Source organism: Carex rostrata, chromosome 25, assembly GCF_964058835.1.
Source record: "Carex rostrata chromosome 25, lpCarRost1.2, whole genome shotgun sequence".
Taxonomy (NCBI): Eukaryota; Viridiplantae; Streptophyta; class Magnoliopsida; order Poales; family Cyperaceae; genus Carex; species Carex rostrata.
Window position 1 is genome coordinate 417,510 of NC_135942.1, and position 20,942 is coordinate 438,451.

General features: G+C 33.7%; 3 protein-coding genes across 6 annotated transcripts; 1 reads left to right on the plus strand and 2 right to left on the minus strand.

Moving 5' to 3' along the window:
* Positions 1-568: 568 nt before the first annotated feature.
* On the minus strand, positions 569-2,484 carry LOC144543809 (protein ROOT HAIR DEFECTIVE 3-like). Of its 4 annotated transcripts, XM_078292217.1 has the most exons (5): positions 2,229-2,484; positions 1,931-1,997; positions 1,607-1,701; positions 1,256-1,324; positions 569-676 (listed from the first exon to the last, which is right to left on the minus strand). In XM_078292217.1, exons 1-5 carry the CDS (start codon positions 2,320-2,322, stop codon positions 663-665), a joined length of 339 nt encoding a protein of 112 aa, XP_078148343.1. In that variant the 5' UTR covers positions 2,323-2,484; the 3' UTR covers positions 569-662. The 4 variants fall into 4 exon arrangements, 3 of the variants coding, with proteins under 3 accessions (XP_078148343.1, XP_078148345.1, XP_078148344.1); XR_013508081.1 differs by lacking the exon at positions 1,256-1,324 and having other exon boundaries at positions 1,656-1,744; XM_078292219.1 differs by lacking the exon at positions 1,256-1,324 and having other exon boundaries at positions 1,656-1,701; positions 2,229-2,483.
* A 340-nt stretch (positions 2,485-2,824) lies between these two features.
* LOC144576213 (uncharacterized) lies at positions 2,825-4,458 on the minus strand. Its single transcript, XM_078326515.1, has 2 exons — positions 4,059-4,458; positions 2,825-3,322 (listed from the first exon to the last, which is right to left on the minus strand). The coding sequence occupies exons 1-2, from the start codon at positions 4,288-4,290 to the stop codon at positions 3,003-3,005; spliced, it is 552 nt and encodes a 183-aa protein (XP_078182641.1). The 5' UTR covers positions 4,291-4,458; the 3' UTR covers positions 2,825-3,002.
* Positions 4,459-4,695: 237 nt separating this feature from the next.
* Positions 4,696-14,437, plus strand: ABCF3 (general control non-repressible 3). Its single transcript, XM_078326512.1, has 18 exons — positions 4,696-5,037; positions 6,321-6,536; positions 7,007-7,196; positions 7,819-8,027; positions 8,805-8,948; positions 9,398-9,526; positions 9,621-9,722; positions 11,057-11,203; positions 11,598-11,660; positions 11,783-11,829; positions 11,945-12,004; positions 12,262-12,344; positions 12,554-12,648; positions 13,157-13,243; positions 13,349-13,436; positions 13,524-13,609; positions 13,757-13,819; positions 14,179-14,437. The coding sequence occupies exons 1-18, from the start codon at positions 4,834-4,836 to the stop codon at positions 14,299-14,301; spliced, it is 2,136 nt and encodes a 711-aa protein (XP_078182638.1). The 5' UTR covers positions 4,696-4,833; the 3' UTR covers positions 14,302-14,437.
* The last annotated feature ends 6,505 nt before the right edge of the window (positions 14,438-20,942 follow it).

A 20,942-nucleotide genomic window follows, 5' to 3' on the forward strand; every position in this document is an offset into this window, starting at 1 on the left:
GTTGTTCAAATAACTGGTATTTCCAACAAAATCACTATTATAAATCCGCGCCTTACAATATGAATATATTTCATTGTAAAATTGTACAAATTGTTTAAAAGCAAATATTAAACTGGACTTAATTTAAATAATCATACTCATCTGGCACAAAAAAAATTTACATAATCAATCAATTCCTAGAGGAAAACAACTAATAAACTGGATTTCTCTAAAAAAAGAAAAAAAAAAAAAACCTTTACAAATATTTCTTTTCTTTTGACTGAGATTTTTCATTTCCCATTCCCCACTATATAAAAGAAAATATAAAAAAACTAATCATCAATATATTTAAACAATATGGTCATGTTTGGTTGTGGAGTAAAGTTAAACCGGATTAAATTTCTTACTCCAAGCTAAACCGGAGTAAGTTAATCATGTTTGGTGGAGTAAGCTAAACCACCTCTCTAGGTGGTGTAAGTTACTCCGGTTTAGTCCAAATCTTACTCCATCTTAAACCGCCTATGTTACTCCTTAATTGACTCCTTAAGCGTGGAGTAAGAGGTTTACTCCACAACCAAACATGGCCATATATCTCAATTCACCAGGATGAACATTAGAATCGATTTCTCTAAAAAGCTGATCATTGCTTGTAAAGTCTATATTCTCCTCCCAGGGCCTCCTTGCTACGACAACACTCCTGCAGATCCAAACAAGAAAGATTTATGCTAAACAGATTACTCAATATACAAAAATATATACACTCCTAAAAAATATGTAACTACTCAAGTGTGTTGTCTTAGAGTATCTACATCCCTGAATTGCAATATAACATTAATGGCCCAAAATATTGGATCAATTTCATGTATACATCTCCAACAGTGATTTGCTCCACCCAATTTGCAATAAACATCAGTGGCCCAAAAATTACAAAATCTTTTAAATGAAATTCACATCTTTGAGTTAAAGCTAAGTCCTCACATATGACACTGCATTGCGGAGGGTAGCAGAAATTGACAAAACTACTGTCACATCTTAAATAGGAATGTAATCAAACAACTCCACACATTTACAGGCTAGGGAAAAATAAATAAAATGCAAAAACTGGTAAGAAGTCCAATGAAATTAAAGGAATGTCAGACCACTATGCAAGCTAAAAAGCTGACATATAATTTCAGTTAAGCTTGGTTTCAGCTCACAATACACTTAGGTAAAAGAGAATCCTGATGGCAAAATTGTCAACTATAATCAAACTCAGTTAAGCTTGGTTTCAACTCACTACGCAGATCTCTTGACTCTTTCCACTCCGAACAATGATTACTTTGTCCTTTGGTTCCTCCACTGGTACCTCTAATTGTAGGAAATCAAGTTTTAGAGGTGTGGATGCAAGATTTTCAGAGAGACAGCCGTGATATAATTTCAGGGTTTGACTAAGTAGGACAAAAATTAGACTGAAGATGAGTTTTAATAGCCGTAAACATTATTAATCAATCTGATGTTAGTTTGTCAACTATAAATTTGACATGTTGAAGAGTTAACATGTAATTTTGTTTAATCTCCAAACATAATCTTTAATTTTGCATCAGAAACATTTACACAACAGACCCTGAAATTAAACAACAAGATATACCTTCTTCTAAGCCCTCGAAAACATCATTTAAAAGCAAGTCCATACTCACCGTTAGCTTTTGCATAATTACGGAACAACTCCCACTGTCTAAGCCCCTGAAACGTATTTGTTCAGCTCAGTCCCAACCTCCCATGTAAACTGGATAACAAAGAAAATGGCATAATTTTACCACAATCAAAGTGATGTTAATTTGGTTTGGATCTGGCATGCTACCTGCATTAGACCTGACATGTTTGGCTATACATATCAAATACCATGCTCAAACAAGAATGTTACAAAGGAACTCCAAAGAATTTCAAAGAAGAGAAATATTATGAGCATTACCTTCCTCTAAAAGCATCCATTTCTCTGAAATTAGTCTTGAATAGATGATTAAGCAATGTGCTTTTACCTATCAACCAACAAGTAAAAAGAAACCAAATTAACATGTGCACTCATAAGTACACAAATTAAGCAATTTTTAAGTAACAGTAAAGCTCAGAGTTAAACACCTATTCCCCCACTAAATTCGTAACTCATTCCTTATATTGGGTAAACAATCAAAACCATTTCGGCATTTTCCAAGTCCAATTCAACAATTCAATACAAATGAGGCCAAATGCAAAAATTAATGGCACCATACCGCTGCTTTGTGGGCCCATGATGGAGACGACGGCGTAGGAGAGGCCACAGTCGGCCAGCCTGATCTCCTTGATGAACTGCTCTAATCCCTCCATGTTGAACTCCCCATCTCCGTCGATCAGCTGCGTCGCAGAATCAATCGGTACCAACGCAGTGACGAGCACAGTAAGGAGGAGCGGCCAGAGAGAGGAGAGGAGAGAGTTTCGAGATATCTATTTGTTCGTCATGAGGTGGAGAGATTGAAACCGACAGCCTTTCTCTCAATCGTTAGCTGTATCGACGAAAATATGAGTTTTTCTTGTCAAGAATTTTTTTTTTGAGCAACGCACCAATAGCTATTCCAACATTTTGGTAGAACAGCCGAACAGCGCTATTCAGCTTGTTCCGAATAGCAAGTGAGTTTGTTTGAATGGATTCAATAAAATAGCACTGCCATTCTGAGAATAGCACTATTTTCAGACGATCCAAACATACCCAAAATAACAAAAAAGAAATCAAGCTCTTGAAAGATTGACTACAATTTCACCTTCCTTTTTCAAGTCAATTGTCACAATCACACTGTATTTATTATTGTCATTGTTGAAACACCTTTACTTATTGATATACAACTCCCACCGCTTTTGGAAGCAGGGATTTTATGATATAAAATTGCATCAGCTTGAAGCAATTACCGAAACTTATGTTCAATTACTATCCAACTTTTAGTCTAACAACAACCAAAGAGAAGTTACATAATCCATTCCACAGAACAAACAAATATTGAACAACATGGTCATTAAACCGCAATAAACTTCTCGATAATGGTGACCAAAGCGGATTCGGGCACGGCACCAATAACAGCATCCTTCTTCTCCCCATTTTTGAAGATTATAATTGTCGGGATGCTTCTTATTCCGTAACGATTGGCGACTTCTTGGTTCTCGTCTGTGTTTAATTTGAAGCACTTGAGCTTTCCCTCATAGGATTTAGACAGTTTTCCTAAGACCGGGTGCATCATGCGGCATGGACCGCACCATGGTGCCCAGAACTCGACTAACACTGCCAAGTCAGATTCCAACACCTGCTCTTGCCATGATGAGCTTGCCACGTCAGGGACTACAAATTAGCCAAATACTCTGTCAAATTATGGTTATAGCAATACACAAACAAAAATTTTCTGGCACTCGTATGACCTCTCACGGGCTTTACAATTTCTTTACTGTTAAAAATGTAACTATAATATCTGCAATTATATTGGTTAAGGCTTATATTTATTACAATATTTAAAACTAAACAAAGAACAAGATTTGGTACAAATGAGAATATTTTTTTTTTCACAGAAATCCTTGTAGCAATACACTGTGATTTATTTGCTGAATACCAAACATAATAATTTTCCCAATACACTGATTTATTTGCTGAATACCAAACATAAGAATTTCCCAATACACTGTGATATGAAATTATTGTTACTAAAAAAATGAAGGTTCAAGGTATGGATGATTGAATGGACATTCCCATTTGATTGGAAAAAATAATATACTAACTAGCAAGTGTAAATGGTGAATAATAATTTAGAACTTGTAAGAAAATACCAGCTGGGTACCAGCTGATCCTGAATTCTAGATTTAATTATGTCATCATTCATTATACATTTTTGTTGATTAATTGCTTAATTGCTGCTATATGAGACCTTAGTTGAAACTAAAACAATCAACAAAAATAAATTACAGTAAAAAGAAATGCCCTTTTTGGCCAACTTTGATTGTCTCCTTCCTTAAAAAAACATTACTCCTCAGTCCTCATAGATAAAAAAAGAAATCAAAGAACAAAAAAAGATTTGACTAATTACCATCTAAAGCTGTCTCCTGAGCTTTACATACAATTGATCCACGGCGAGGAGTTGTACTCTTGACAACGTCCTTTCTCTGATTGCGATATATCCTTGATTCGCTGAAACCTGAGGAGAGAGAAATACCTCTTTGACCACCTTGCAGAGAACAAACTGTGGTAGAGACTGGTTTTCCAGCGCTGGAGCGGGCCTGCGGCGCCGCTAGGGTCCTAATTAGCGTGGAGGAAGCCATGAGCCGAGGAAGATGCTGATTGGGGAGAGAGACACAGAGGCAAAGGTCACGGTTCACGGTTCACGGATTAGTTGTTGACCGCGATAGTTGTGGTCTTCGTTCGTCGTATTGAGAATTTGAGATGCGAATGGTTCCCATGCTCGTGGAGAAATATCAAATATAATTTCCAAAAAAGGAAAATTACATTATCCAAAAAACTAGAAACAAGTTAAAAATTAAATAAATTTCGCATTTTTGTCGAGTTTGGTAAAAAAAAATGTAATTTTGCTGTCTGTCCCGGCCTCCTCCTATTGCTGATTTCTCAGATCCACAATCTAAAAGACCAGCCCGCTTATGATCCACATACAACGTAGAGGTTTCCAAATGATAAAATTAATTAACTAGCCCATCATTGGCCTGTATGAGGCCCAAATAACCTCCCGTTCTTCCTCTTCCTTCACTAGTCCCAGTCCCACACAACTCGCGAGCCGCAGCACGACTGCACGAGGCACAAAAGGAACGAACTTCCCTTTTTGTTCTGACAGCAAGCTGAGCGGGAGAGAGATGACTGAGGTGGCGAGCGCGGCGGTGCACGAGGTGCTGGGGCAGGGGCTTGTTGACCTCGACGAGCCCATCGTCGACTACTTCGTCAATGTTCTCGCCGACGAAGACTTCGACTTCGGCGTCGACGGCGATGGCGTTTTCAAAGCCATCGGAGATCTCCTTATCGACTCGGGATGTGTGTCTGACTACTCCGAGTGTCGCTCTGTAACTATTTTCTTCATTTCTTTTTCCTCATCTTACTTTCTGTACAATATTGAAATCTACTCATCTATAAGGGAGTTAGAAAAGCCTAATTTTGTGTCTCATTAGAAGTATTATCTTGTTTTCATTACAAGGAAGTTAAATGGTCTAATTTTGTGTCTCATTAGTAGTATTATCTTGTTTTCAGATTCCCTTATCCTCCACGTTTTAGCTGAACTAAGTTTTATTTTGATAGAATTCAAAAGGGTGGTCTCTTGGACCACGGGTTTCCTAGAAATGTTTTACGCCTTCCTCTTCACATATCCCAAGACCTCCTAGTGACATATACAGAAAACAATCAAAACAGCATGATCAGTTATACCTACAAACGATACCAAACTAGCAGAAAACACTTCACCAGGCACTTAACAGCAGATATTTTTGTGCATTATTGCAAGCACCAAAATGTACTCAGAAAACCCGCAAAAGACACAGCACACAGTTTTATGCACCTTATTATTGCATACATCAAAACCATGCTTAAATTCACCGTTATGCCTCTTTGTCATTTTTGTCTTTCCTCCGAACTTGCACTGTAAATTCTATTCTCATCCCTCTATCAGCGGATGCTGTCATGCCAGCTTGTGCTCCCCGGTTGCAAACCTGGGATCAATGAAACATCCACTTTATACGTCAAATGGTTATAAATTGCTTAATATGTTTAGCATCTTGCACTTTAGGATTTAAATATGGCATTGACTTGTTCAATTTTGCAATATAAAATCTATCACAAAAACATCCTTGACCATAGACAATTTTTTTTTATTAAAATAAGAAAGGCAAACCATCTGATTCGGGTGCTTTGTCAGCAGCAGATTTTAAAACGGCCAAGTGACTGGAGTCTCTAAAGTTTCCTGATCAGTACCTATGTCATGATTTCCCCAAAGATCTTTCTCTCAGCAATAGAATCTATTCAGATACAACATATAAAGATTGATAATAACAAAAAAAAAATGTTCACTAAGCCTATCTACATCATATACTTACCATTAATTTCCATACTAAAATCATATTTCCTTTTGCTACCACTAGCAATCTTATAAAAATATGTAGTATTAGGCCCATTTTACCAACACTATATTGATAGAATTACCGATCATGAATTATGATTTTCTTCTATGATCACATTACGGGCTACATGGCAAGGCTTGGAGAGGATATGAAAGAACTGCTGTGGCTCCTTTTTTCTCCTCATTTTCCAAATCAAAATCATATAATTTGATATTTTGCTATCTTTTGGAGTTCAGGTTTGTAGCAAGCTTTCAGAGAAATTTGGGAAGCATGAATCAGTCAAACCGAAGCAAGCAGTGCGAAGCTTAGCAACACCTTTACGAATGTATGATGGGATGGATGAAGAGGAAGCTCCTAAGAAGAAAGAAGATATTTTTGAAGGCCCCTTGCTCTCTGAAAGGGATCGTCAGAAGATTGAAAGGAGAAAAAGGAAAGACGAAAGGCAGAGAGAGGTAACATCATTTTCCTTTTTTATATCTGCACATGTTGCATTTCTTCATGTTAAAAATGTAAATATGAAACTGACACCATCCACTTGTAAAAAAACAAGCAAACTAAATATTAGATCAGTCATTACTGCTTGTCATATTAACTGCATCTCTCCTGAATCTCAACTTGACCAGCTTATAATATAAAACATCTTTTTTTTCTTAAATTTGATTTTTTGTGAAGTTGAACTAAAGAAAAACAGTCATCAGAGGTGTGGGTAAATTTCATTCTATCACCCACTTTTTATGGTTGAATATTATTTGCAGAATAATATGAAATAATATTTGATACTTTCTGCAAAATTAGAATGAATAGTGGATGTAATTTACCAAAGCCCTGGAGAAGCTAAACATGCATAGTTTTGAGACTATATTAGTGAACTGTTGAGCTCCCCAAATTGTCTTATTTGATTATTCTTTCCTTCTTTTACTAGGCTGAATATCAAATGCATGTATTAGAGATGGAAGCTGTTAGGGCAGGAATGCCGGCAGTTTTTGTAAACCATGATGGAGGGGGTGGCCCCACTATCCGGGACATACACATGGAGAACTTTTCTGTTACAGTGGGTGGCCGTGATCTGATTTTAGATGCAAGCCTTACTCTATCGCATGGAAGGCATTATGGTGAGATATTATCCATAATATACGAGTGAGGCTATGATACTATGCATAGTGCATATTAGTCCATACTACGGATCAATATCTCAATTTTCAAAGTTCAAACAATCGATCTGAAACGTTCAACATGATCTCCATATGAAAATTTACTTGTAGATCAAATTTTACATTTTTTAGATTTTTTTTTTTACTATTTTTTTAGATAGGTAGAAAATCACTTAATCTGAAAATTCTAGACCATTCAAAAGTAGTGATTTTCTACCTATCTAGAAAAATAGTAAAAAAATTTATAAAAAATGTAAATTTTGTGTGCAAGTACATTTTCATATGCAAATCATGTTGAACGGTTCAGATCGACTATTTGGACTTTGAAAATTAAGATATTGATTCGTACGGAGCAATCCGTGCTATGCATAGTACCGTAGACTCACTCTCATCAGTTTTCTGCATGTACACTTTGGTACTGAAATTTTGATTGGTGCAGGAATTACTGTATTGTGAATTGTATTGGTGACTTGTGGCCTGTGGGATTCTTTTTCCAAATGCTGCAATATTGATCCAATTATGTCTCTTTTTCTCAAAATTACTACTTGACACGCTTTTACTTGTTGTGAATATTTTCTACTAGGTCTTGTTGGGAGAAATGGTACAGGTAAAACATCTTTGTTGAGATCCATGGCCTTGCATGCTATAGATGGGATACCCAAAAACTGTCAGATATTGCATGTGGAGCAAGAAGTGGTTGGTGACGACACCACAGCCTTGCAATGTGTGCTCAATGCTGATGTTGAGAGAATCCAGCTCTTGGATGAGGAAGCCCGCCTGCTTGCTCGACAGGTTGCATTGCACTCCTTACCTTCCCATTTTTCTTTCTTCCTATATTTTTATTTGAGTGAGGCTAGGGTACTATGCGTAGCGCGGATTGGTCCGTACTATGGATCAATATCTCTGTTTTCAAAGTTTAAACAATCAATCTGAACCGTTCAACATGATCTCTGTATAAAATTGTACTTGTAGATCAAAAGTTTACATTTTTTATAATTTTTTTACTATTTTTTTAGATAGGTAGAAAATCATTTGATCAAAAAATTCTAGACCATTCAAAAGAAGTAATTTAGTCTGCAAAAGGTAATTTTTTTATCAAAAGAAGTAATTTAGGTAGAAAATCATTTGATCAAAAGAAGTAGTTTTTCATCTATCTAAAAAATAGTAAAAAGTTTATAAAATATGTAAAATTTAGTCTGCAAGTACATTTTCATATGAAGATCATGTTGAACGGTTCAGATCGACTATTTGGACTTTGAAAATAAAGATATTGATCCATAGTACGGACCAATCAGCACTATGCATAGTACCATAGCCTCACTCTTTTGATTTTCATAAAGTGAGATGGGTACAATGTTGGGGATTAAACTATCTAGTGTTCCTTTTCTTAATGTTTGTGTGATGACAGTGACTGTTTTTTTTCCTCTGTTCTAACCCTAACTTAGAACTCATTGACCCATACTGTAAGAGAAAACCTAATTTATTTATTTTTCTAGGAAAAACCTAAAGCACTTTTTTTTTTACCTTGTATTTTTTTGTCATTAATTCATTCAATAAGTTGTGATGTAGAGGGATGTAGAGTTTGAAGAAGAATCGGGAAAAAATATGGAGAAGGATACAGATGCTATTTCAAAGAGGCTTCAAGAAATTTACAAAAGACTGGACTTTATTGGTGCGGATGGCTCTGAAGCCCGTGCTGCTTCTATTTTGGCTGTAAGAGCTTGCATCCTTCCCTTATCCTTTTCCATTATAGTAATAAAACATGTTAATGTATGTAGAAACTTATTTTCTTGTGTTAATATCCATATATGAAGTCCGGATGCCGATATTTCTTCCAGTTGTTATATAACCTTTTAAACTGAACGTTTATGAAACACTGCTGCTGTTTCAGGTTTTATTTCCTTTTTTTCCATAGGCTTTTTATTCTTAATTGCACAATTAAGGATAAATTGAGGTTTTGTTGGACAGCCAGCTGTTAAGTGTCAAGTAATGACAAACTATATTGCCCAAATTAGGTGTCATACCAAAATCCCGAGCCTTACTGGTCAGGCCTGGATATCTGGTTCTGATGTGCCCTGGAAAACTTTATATCCTCCGGTTGAATATGCATGCTTGTTGCATCTAATGTTTTAAATTTATTGACAATTAACTGTTTCTTTTAGGGACTAAGCTTTACACAAGAAATGATGCTAAAACCAACAAGAGCATTTTCAGGTGGTTGGCGAATGCGCATAGCACTTGCACGTGCTCTATTTATTGAACCTGATCTTTTACTTCTTGACGAACCAACGGTAACTTTTTTTTGTTTTATTCTGGAATAACATATGTTATATAGTTATTCTTTTTACAGCTTAAATTTTATATTATTTTTTGTTTTATTTGCAGAACCATCTAGATCTCCACGCTGTCTTATGGCTGGAGTCATATCTGACGAAGTGGCCTAAAACCTTTATTGTTGTTTCTCACGCCAGAGACTTTTTGAATACAGTAAGTCAGCAAATATTTTTCTGTGTTGATCAGGTAAAAGTGCAGATCTTTGCTGCATGGATATGGATACGAGTATTGTATCGGATACAACGTGATACAGCAAAATGCAATTTTTCAAAATTATAAGATATGATATATCTTAAATATATACTTGTCATGTCTCGTAACACAATATTTTTGTAATATAATATTGTTAAATGATAAGAACATCTGTTAGAAAAGTATAGCCATTTAATTTTTAAATAAAATGTAGATACATTATTTGGTTGACCAAAAAAGTGAACTGAGAGGAATCAATTGGCAACTTTTTATTTACATCAGAAATGGATCAGTTTGAAACAATTAATGGTTAGAAAGGAGGAAAAATTCCAATGGTCTCTATTAAAAATGCTCTTTTATGATGAGTAGGAGATATAGATAAATTAAATCTAGCTAAAGAGAGAGTAAAAATAAAAATAAAAATAAAAAACAGTTTATAGAATTATTAAATGGAAATTCTTGCTTTAAGGAGGAGGCGCTGCAGATTCTTCCAACAAGTCACTAGGTGCATGTGCCCAGCTGTGTGGGAAATGAGATTGTTCTTGATGATTTTATGTGGCAGGTATACACGTATTTATGCGTGTTCATGGGCTATATCCCGCCATAATTTAATGATACATATTGGAGTACGCCATCTGGCATACTGGATACATATCACATTTGTATCATGCTCGAATCCGTATTTGATTCATTTCTGATACCCATACGGCAGTGTATTAGCTGTACGTAGATAACATAGGTGCAGATCAAGAAAAAGAGAAGAACAATCTTTTTTTTTTTCCTTTTGGAGGCTCGGAATTCAGGTGTTAGGTAAAGAAACCAAAGAGCAAACCATAATACAACATCTATTGAAGAAGATTAGCTTTGAAAATCTCCACCAGAGAATGAAGGAAGAGCACAGAAATAACAGACAATACAAAAGAATAAACAGGAGAGAAGAATATACAGGAAAAGATCCAAAAGAATGTTGGTTTAGTCCATAAGAGTCCTCGAACAAAATAAATAGGGACAATTAAAGGCTGTGATTTTTTAATTTGACAGTCTATGATTTAGTCACTACCATTTTAGCACTAATGCCATACATAATCTAAAATTAACCTCCGAAGATTTTCTTGAAATTTTTCTATGATCGATCAGCATATTTTTCTCAAGCAAATTATTTATAATTGATCCCATAATCCATATTCTTTAAAACTCTTGTCTCCACCCTGCATACTATGTTTTCTTTTGACAGGTTATTGAACAATCCAAATCCTATTTGAATAATGAAATGTTGGTACAATTAACCATTACAGGTAGTAACAGACGTACTGCATCTGCACAACCAAAAGCTGACAGCTTACAAAGGTGACTATGACACATTTGAGAGGTCACGGGAAGAGCTGCTTAAGAACCAGCAGAAGGCTGTGGAGTCCAATGAGAAGGCCCGGGCACACATGCAGGTCTCTTTTATATATCTTAAATCTTGGCATTTTTTGCTTGTTTAATACAATTTCCTTATCTGTGTAAATTAGTGTGTTCAAAATTAAAATTGAGGACCTACAAAGTTGTGCTCAGTATATGCCGGCGTTGTACTCTGGTATCATTCTGGTGTAGGGTGTTCTTCTATGGTTTATTAGTGTAGTTGTTAAGAATCAGCAGAATACCTTTATTTTACTTGTAAATTAGGCGTACCTAGACAAAGCCTGGTATGACTGAGTTCAAAATGATGGCACAAAAGTACCCTTATCCTAGACATTGGTGATGTAAATCCATGTACTCTTGATTTCAAAATTTCACAAAATTAGAAATTTAAAACTGATACTAACAATAATCTGTTGTTTGTTTGCATTTCAGAATTTTATTGATAAGTTCCGTTATAATGCGAAACGGGCCTCGCTTGTTCAGTCAAGAATCAAGGTACTCTTAATGGCTCTTATTACTGGAATCATCAATTTGCTCATTTCCTGAAAACAAATTCTTCTGGTGTCATGTTTTTCTTCTAATTTTTATTACTGATACTTGATATTAAAATCTTTCAGGCATTGGATCGGATGGGTACTGTAGATGCTATTATTAATGATCCAGAGTATGTTTATGGACATTTAATTCATTTGCTTGCCTCATAATTGACTCATGTAATTATTCATTATTTATGAACCTTCTGTTCTGACAACCTTACTTTTTTTGTCTTCTTGGTGCAGCTACAAGTTTGATTTTCCTACTCCAGATGACAAGCCTGGACCTCCAATTATCAGTTTCAGGTTTTGTTTAAAAAAAAATGGCTTACAAACTTTTTCATATATACTGCTGTTGAAATTATATATTTTTCATATTTGCTCCCCTTAAAATGTCAAATTTAATAGGCAAAAACTCAACACAAACTCTTTTGCAATATCTCGGTTTCAGTCTCTTCATATTCTATTATCGAGTGCTTGTTTGTGTTTGTGTACTCTGTACCGTTCAATTCATTTTTTCCTTTTTCTTTGTTATTATATTTGTTTCTTATTTCTTGGTGTAGCGATGCTTCCTTTGGTTACCCAGGAGGGCCTATCTTATTTAAAAATTTGAATTTTGGCATAGACCTCGATAGCCGCATAGCAAGTAAGTGTTCTATAATGTCTTGTGGTTTTTTGTTATTTATATTTGACCTGTGATTTCAATGGTGTATTGTTTTTGCAGCATTTTGTGTTTGAAACAAATGAAATCACTTTTCCTATGTTTTATTATGGTCAAATCAGTACCAAAGCTTTGAAATTACAAACCTGGAGTGGCACTGAAAGTGAGCTATAATTTCATTTCAAAATTTTCAGTGGTTGGTCCAAATGGTATTGGTAAGTCTACTATACTAAAGCTCATATCAGGAGATCTTCAACCGACTTCTGGAACTGTGTTTCGGTCTCCTAAGGTAAGTTCTTACATCTAATTTCAAGCCTTTAGCTTGAACATTGAGAAATATGGTCTCAAATGGAAGCATATTCTCATCTATTTAGTGTATCTAAACCAGAGGTTTATCTTTTTCGTCAGCATGAGTGGGATATTATTTAAAAAGTATGCAATACTTTGTAGTTCTTTTAAGGGATTTTAGGCTAGGTAGCTAGGAATGTGATTTTCAATCTTGTGTTGTCTCTCTCTCTCTCTCTCTCTCTCTCTTCGTCTCTATTTTTATGTTTTACTTTGTTTCCCCTCTCTAACCACATATCTTCTTGTAACTCTCTTTTTATTATTAATAAAGTCTTAAGTAGGCGAAGCCTACTTTTGTCAAAAAAGGAAAAAGTGTGCACTACAGTTGAGATTTAGATGAGATTGATGGTTTACAAATAAAGCTCGAAGGAATTCTTACCACAGCATGTTCCTTATTCTAATGTTATATTTTCCTGAATAATTTTTGTTCATTTTCTGTAAAAATGTTATAGGTTAGGATGGCTGTGTTTAGTCAGCACCATGTAGACGGTCTTGATCTTTCAGCAAATCCTCTTCTCTATATGATGAAATGTTTTCCTGTGAGTACCTCAAATCTAAAAACATATGCCTTTAATTGATTGGGTTCTGGGATGTACTACTGCAGTTCTTAATTGACAGATTTATTTGCTTTTCATCTCCTTCAGGGTGTACCAGAACAAAAGCTGAGATCTCATTTGGGTTCCTTAGGTGTCTCAGGAAGTCTTGCTCTGCAACCTATTTATACCCTGTCCGGTAAGCACCAATCATTGTTTCATCTGTAAAAATTTATATAAATTCTCTCAAATTCTCACTTAATTTGGGTTTTTCTTATTGCTGTAGGTGGTCAGAAAAGCAGGGTTGCATTTGCAAAGATCACATTTAAGAAACCGCATATTATTCTACTTGATGAACCATCTAACCATCTTGTAAGTTCATTTCTCACCCAATAAATAGGCTAACATTTGTTCCTTTCAGTTTTGCATTATTTGCATATGTTAAATGAACTTTTCATTTTTCATGTTTTTTGTTAGATTACTTGTAAATCGATTAACTGAACATGAATTTGGTTTTAGGATCTGGATGCGGTGGAGGCACTTATTCAGGGTCTGGTCATTTTCCAAGGAGGAGTCTTAATGGTACATCTTTATCATTAATTTGATCCAACTTAAAATATGTTGGATTCAATTTAACTTGATGCTTGTTTATATATTGATGCTTGTTTATATATTAAATTAGAAAAATAACCTTAGGGTTTATGGGTGCAATTTTCCTCCGTAATGTTTGATACATCATTTTGGCTTTGGTTTCCTTAAAGAAATAATAACAAAATAAATTAAAAAATGTTGCACTATTACTCTATATAAGCACAACCATAACATGAGAACCATAATTTTCCTAATGATACAAACTATTTAACTTCTTAGAAAATTAAACTACAAATATTAAGGACTTGAGAACTAGGTATTTAATTTAAATTCTGGAAACAATTTTGCAGGTAAGTCACGATGAGCATCTGATAACAAATAGTGTGGATGAGTTGTGGGCAGTTTCTGAGGGCAGAGTGACCCCCTTCGCCGGTTCTTTCCTAGATTATAAGAAGATGCTTAGATCTGCCTAAATCTTATGTTGGTTCAAGGAGGGAAAGTACATTACGGTTGATTCAATCAATCTATAGATCTGAAATTTTGTGCTTTATTTTTTCTTCATCTGAAATTTTGTTACTGAATGCTACTGCTAGGGTTTGCTTACTATTTCCTTTTGGCAAGTATTTGTTATTATTTCAGCTTTTCTCTTTTGTGGCAATATTTCTTTTTTCCTTTTGGCAAAAAGGTTAGTTTCAGACTTCTAAAAAAATGACCAGACCCTGAATAATATATCATTAATTTCACAATACAGTTATTCGTCAGTGTTTTTTTTTTTTTTTATGGTTTCTACATAAAAATTAAAAAAAAAATTATTTGCTAGAGTGAACAATTGGTAAATATTTGCGTCTCGTATTCCGTTTATTTCAGTCGTTTCCTCTCTCAAATTCCACATCTTGCTCATACTAAAATTTTATTATAATCCTGTTTCAAATAAAGGAAGAATCATAGGTCAGAGAAAGATATTTAAGTTTTAACAAAAGCTAAAAGATAGTCTGATTTTGAACTAAATTGGTAGAAACAAACCAATACATCAAGTTTATCGTAAAATTTATAGAAGTAAATACATACTTTCGGAGTCAAGAAAATACAGTGTCCAAATTATTTTTTTTAATACAATCCTATAGGCAAACTTTATTAATTTTCTGAATTATGCAATGTACATGTGAAAGAGCTTTAATGCAGGGTGAAATTTTAGTGCGCGGTGAATTTTTAAAACGACCTGAATAGTGATACAATGCTCCATTGTTGCCTTTACCATTTAATTCACTATCACTGTATACAGATCTCACGCAGTCAAATTTTATAGGATTATTATTTTATCAGTATATATTAATGAAGTACATTGATTTTGAAGCATTTTTTTTATTTTTTCTAACAATAAATACGTACATCAAATGAATAGAATTGGAGGTGGATAATCAAATCGTCCACTTTAGATGTTTCCACTTTGCACCCTTGCTCATTTCTCATAATGATATTATTATTATAAGATAAAAGGTCTTTGTCCACTGATCTTTGTCCACTATTTGTCCATAGAGACTTATCTAATCCCGTTTAACTAATTTTAACGGACTCTATCTTTCTTTTATAAACCAAATTTTTTTTCTCCCAGATCTCCGCCTCTCTACTTTTTTTCCTCTAGCAGCTTCTCTCTCTCTCTCTCTCTCTCTCTCTCTCTCTCAAGTATCGAGATAATACTGCAACGCTATTCAGCTGGAAAATAAAGACGGGACGAGTTGAAGGCAAGGGTATGATTACTATAAAAGGGACATGGCGCGGAGATCAAGCCTTCAATTATTCTAATAGCATGGCCCGAGTGCCTCAGATTTTTGAAGGATATTTCTAAGGAAACTGACATATGATTTTGTTTAGTTTTAGGATTCTAGAAATTAATATGGGTAATGTGTTGGAGTTATTGTTGCACTTCTTTTCTGGATGTTTGAAAATTTGAATAACATTTTTTATAAGATTTGTTATTTAAGTTACAGCATTGAATGATGAATTTTACAGGATTGGTGTAAGTGAAATGACAGACTTTTTGTGTGGTGAACAGATGATGAATATATGTATAGATTTAGAAATTTTACAGTATACATGGTATTATTCTATGGTTTATATTTTGAAATTTTACAGTATACATGATTCTTTGCAGGTTGTAGTTTAAGCTGAAATGTAGCATTTTTTACATTTTATCTTACAGTATACATGGTATTATTTTATGGTTTAGATTTAGAAATTTTACAGTATATAGGATTCAATTTTACAATATACAAGATTCCATTGAAAATTTTACTGTATACAAGATTCAATTTTACAGTATACAAGATTCAATAGAAAATTTTACTGTATACAAGATTCAATTTTAAAGTATACAAGATTCAACCCAGTGCAGACGCTAATAACTAACTCTAATTGTCAATAACCGCTAATAACTAACTCTAACTGCCAATAACTTCCTATAACTGCAATTTACGAAAGTACAGTTTGAAAGTACATTTATTTTCTCGTTGCAATCTTTTTCTAACTATCATGGGACCACTTCAAATAGTTGCTGGATGTTTTGTGATTAACTGATATATTTTATGTGATATATTGTAGAATTATATAGCATGTAGAAGTAATTTTACAGTATTCGCGCAAGTCAAAGCTGTGGATAAATGGTGGACAAAAGGCTGTGGACAATTAGACGCTTCCTTATTATAATGACAAAAAGAAAACTAATAACAAAATGGGCTGCCCTTCAAAATGAGTCTATTGAAAAGTAATTCTGTGGCGTCAGTAAACCGGTGTAGTTTCCAGTTCTACCAAAAATTTCTTCTTACGAAAAAAGAAAAAAGAAAAACAAAGAGGGTTTCTATGTTTTTCCTTGTAACTTCCAAAAACCTAATGCCTTTACCTTGCAAGAAAAAACTACTCTTTTTTTAGATGTGAACCTTCTTCAGAATTCTATTATATATATATTATATTATTTTTTCTATCTGTTATGTCCATATCTTTTCTATAAATTTTTTATGGTTTTTCTCACTAACCAATTCCTCTGCTGTCATTTCTTGGGTGCTATCTTTCTAATCAAACAGGGAAAAAGTTAAGAATAATCAGTTTGATTATTTATTTCAAAAAGAGATCAATATTCAAGTCCACTTATAAAACAGTCTCTCCAAAATTATCCTCTCTCATTTAATCAAACAAGTACTCTCTATATATCCTTTCTGCACCCAATGGATGATCATACATCTCCAAGGAGCAGCCAAAGCACAGTAGCAGGAACACACAAGAGGCATGAGGGGGCGATTCACTGGGTGGGTGCATCCATTTCTTCGGTCTTCTTCCACTCTCTCAAGCAATGCTCCTGCCATGCTTTCGCCAAGATTGATGCTCTTGAGTCTTGATGACGACGACTACGAAGAATTCAGCAATGTCTACCCGCTCATTTCTACCAAACCGGTTGAGCATGATGTGCGTGATTCCGACCTTGAGTCAAAGCACTGTCAAAGCACTAGCTAATTTACCCAGCCAGCTCGGCCATCTTGGATGGTTTTGTGGAGCTGTCTATGTCTCTTCTCTCCTGTTGTGTTTGTGAGTAAAAGGGCCCCGGTACACGTCAACGTCTTTTAGATGCTATTCTAGAGAATTCAACATACGTCTCTTCGAGGAGAGACGGGAGCTTGTGCCATTGCACTATGCCCAGTATTTGTGTTAGTACTCTGTAGCATCAATGGTGGTAATCTTTTCTTTTCTTATTGCCATTTATGTTTTTTTTGGTGTGTGTGTGTGTGTAAATAAGATCAGGAGGATTGCAGCTTACTTTTTTTTCTCAGTATTTTTATCGTACATCCGACTTCATGATACATTAATTTGAATAATTCTAGTGTACTTTTCGACAATTTATGTACATTCATTTTTATGGCACATTAAATGGTTTCAAATCACATTACTGTAGATGAGGCAAGTTTTCCATTTTTATATGTAACTTCATTAAATAGGGGCATAATTAGTAGAGTTTGGCACAGAAAATTTTAACTATGTTTTCTCAAAAAAAAAAAAAAAAAAAAAAAAAATATAACTATGTCAATTTTATTTAACAAGTCAAATTGGGTTTGGACAGTTTGGCTATAGAGGGGGTTGAGGATGTTTTAAATTTAGGAATTGCTTCGTTTGACTGTCAGTTCATTAAGTGTTTAAAATGTACTTGTCACTTTTAAAAAAGAGGATACCGGAATTGCTCGCATCAATGATATGCCATTAATAGAGAGAACAACCCGAACGACAGTCACTTTTCTCTCGTCTATGCATATCATTTTCTTGCTATTGCTTGTGTTGAAATTGATAGGCAAGCTTAATGATGATTCTCTCAGCAAGAGAAACAAAGGCAAGCCTATGGGCTTCTTAAAGCACAAAGAAAAACATAAATTTAAAAAGGAGAAAAAGTTTCTATCCACTAATTTTTGTTCACGATTTGTCAACAGCGTCTTATCCAGTACATTTAAACTTGTTTTAACGGACTTCGGTCTCCACCCTCATAAAAGACAGATCTCTTCCGATATTTTTCTTCTCTCCGTTTTTCCTCCAAATCAATTTTACCGATAAAAAAACGAATCTCTCTCTCTTCGGAAATTTTCCTTTAATTCGTTTTTCTCCAAATCAATTTGACGATTTATTTCATTCATTCATCCAAAAACAAACAAAAATTCATCATTTCGTTTGGACCTTTCCTTCACGATGATCAGATGCTTCAGACAAGGATTGACTTCAACCCATACATACGAATAAATTGAGATATTAAATTTCCTTGATGCAGATAAATTGAGATGAGAATAAGGTAGGCCATACAAGTCCCCACGAGCGACGAAACATCATGATTGTTCTCTCCTTTTTCTCTTCTTCATCTCTCTCGGAGGTTCTACTGGAGAGACAAATGTTAGGAAGAAACCAAACCGTACATGGGTGAAAATATGGGCAGTCCGATCGGCAGTTCAAATTCGTTCCGATGCTCATCTCTAATTCGCATTAACAGTCATGGATAGTTGATCTGCACGATTCTTAAGGCGAATCTGACCACACTGATCTAACACCCCCGATTCAAATGACGTTATTCAATCATAATTTGATCCCTTATAGTAAGCCAAAATTTAGGTTTGGATCTGGATCTGGACCTTCAGGTTTGTCTGGATTTAAATTTAAATTGAGTGAGTTATTTACGGATTTAAATTTCCTTAATGCATGTAATAGATTTATAGATCTTATACAATATTTTACAGGATCTGTCATTTAGGTTTTAAATTTCTGTAGAATATTTTTTAGGATACGTTACATAGTTTTACAGGATATATCATATATTTTACAAGATACATAGTTTGCAACATTTATGCAATATTTACAAGATCTAGCTAATAGTTTTACTGATTTAAATTTCCAATATTTATCTAATAGATTTAGAGGATATATACAATATTTTACATGATATATGAATCAGGTTTAAAAGTTATGTAGAGTATTTTATATGATATAGTCCACAGTTTTACATGATATATGTATTATTTTACAGTATATATTATTATTGATATTTACAGTTTTACCATATATAGTTTATAGTTTTACATGATATGTATAGTGTTTTACAAGATATAGTTCACAGTTTTACAATACCTACATGATATGCAATATTTTACAAGTTATTGATGTTTACAGCATATATGTAATATTACAGGATCTATTTAACAGTTTTACTAATTTAAATTTCCAGTATTTATCTAGTAAATTTACATGATCTATATAATATTTTCCAGGATATATGAATCATGTTTAATATTATATAGACTATTTTACAGGATATAGTTCACAGTTTTACATGATATATACAACATTTTACAATATGTATGTAACCTTTTACATGATTGTTCAACTAGTTTTTAGGATTTTGCCAATAATTTGCAGGATTAGGACTTAAAGTTTTTACTAATTGTTGATATCAATTTATAACCTTATTTGTTTTGTTTTTTTGTAGGATGATATTTTTAAATAATGCATTGTTCTAGTGATGAGACTTCTAACTCATCTAGACAATACTAAAAAAAAAGGGTTATAAAGTAAAAGTTTTGTATGTTGAATAGTATACTTGTGTGGAATGTATAAATTTGTGTTTAGAATATTATTGTTTATTTTTGCTACTGTTGAACATTGATGTTTTCAATAGTGACAATTTATGCTTGTGAATAGTTACTAATGTTTAACAATGTGGTTGTGAATAGTTGATGTATTAATGTTTTTATAGTTCGCATATGTTAGTTTTACTATTTACATCTGTTAAATTTATAATATTGAAGTTTGCAGTGTGTTTATCTCAGATTTATAGTGTTTTAGGTTTCAAATTTACAGGGAAAGAATTCGAAGGACTGCGTTATCTTCCTCTTGAGTTATGTGTACAATATAATCACGGACAGTCCTATAATTTTCACCCAGGTAAAAAACTTGTAAGATTATTTTGTAATTCTTATTTGTAATAAATCCAATTTGTTTCATTGTTTATTTTATTTGTATGCATGATGATATCTCAAAAGAACATATGGTTCTTGTGATGAGGCTTCTTACTCATCCCAACAATGATCACATGAGGTTTTAATGTAGAAGTTTTATCTTTCCATAGTTTTTTTTGATGATATTCTGGATGTTGAATGATATAATTAGGTTTGTTATTTTGTGGTGAATATTATGATTTGTGTTGAACAGATGCTGTGTGTGGTGAATATTATTGTTTTGTTGAACATATTATGTATGTATGTTTAGATTCAGAAATTTTACAATATACATGGAATGGATTTATAGTTTAGATTTAGAAATTTTACAGTATTGATTGTTTGTAGGTTTTATGTTTTGTTTTTATAGTTTAAGTTGAAATTTTTTATTTTTTACATTTTATTTTATCATTTTCATATGCTTATTTTATATTATTGAAATTTTATAGTTTTTACGCTTTATTTTCACAGTTTTATAGTATTGACAATTTATATTTTTTATTTATATTTTAATTGTTTTCATGTGCTAATTTTACATTATTTTAAATTTATAGTTTTTACTTTTTATTTTCACAGTTTAAGTTTACAATTTTACAGTATTG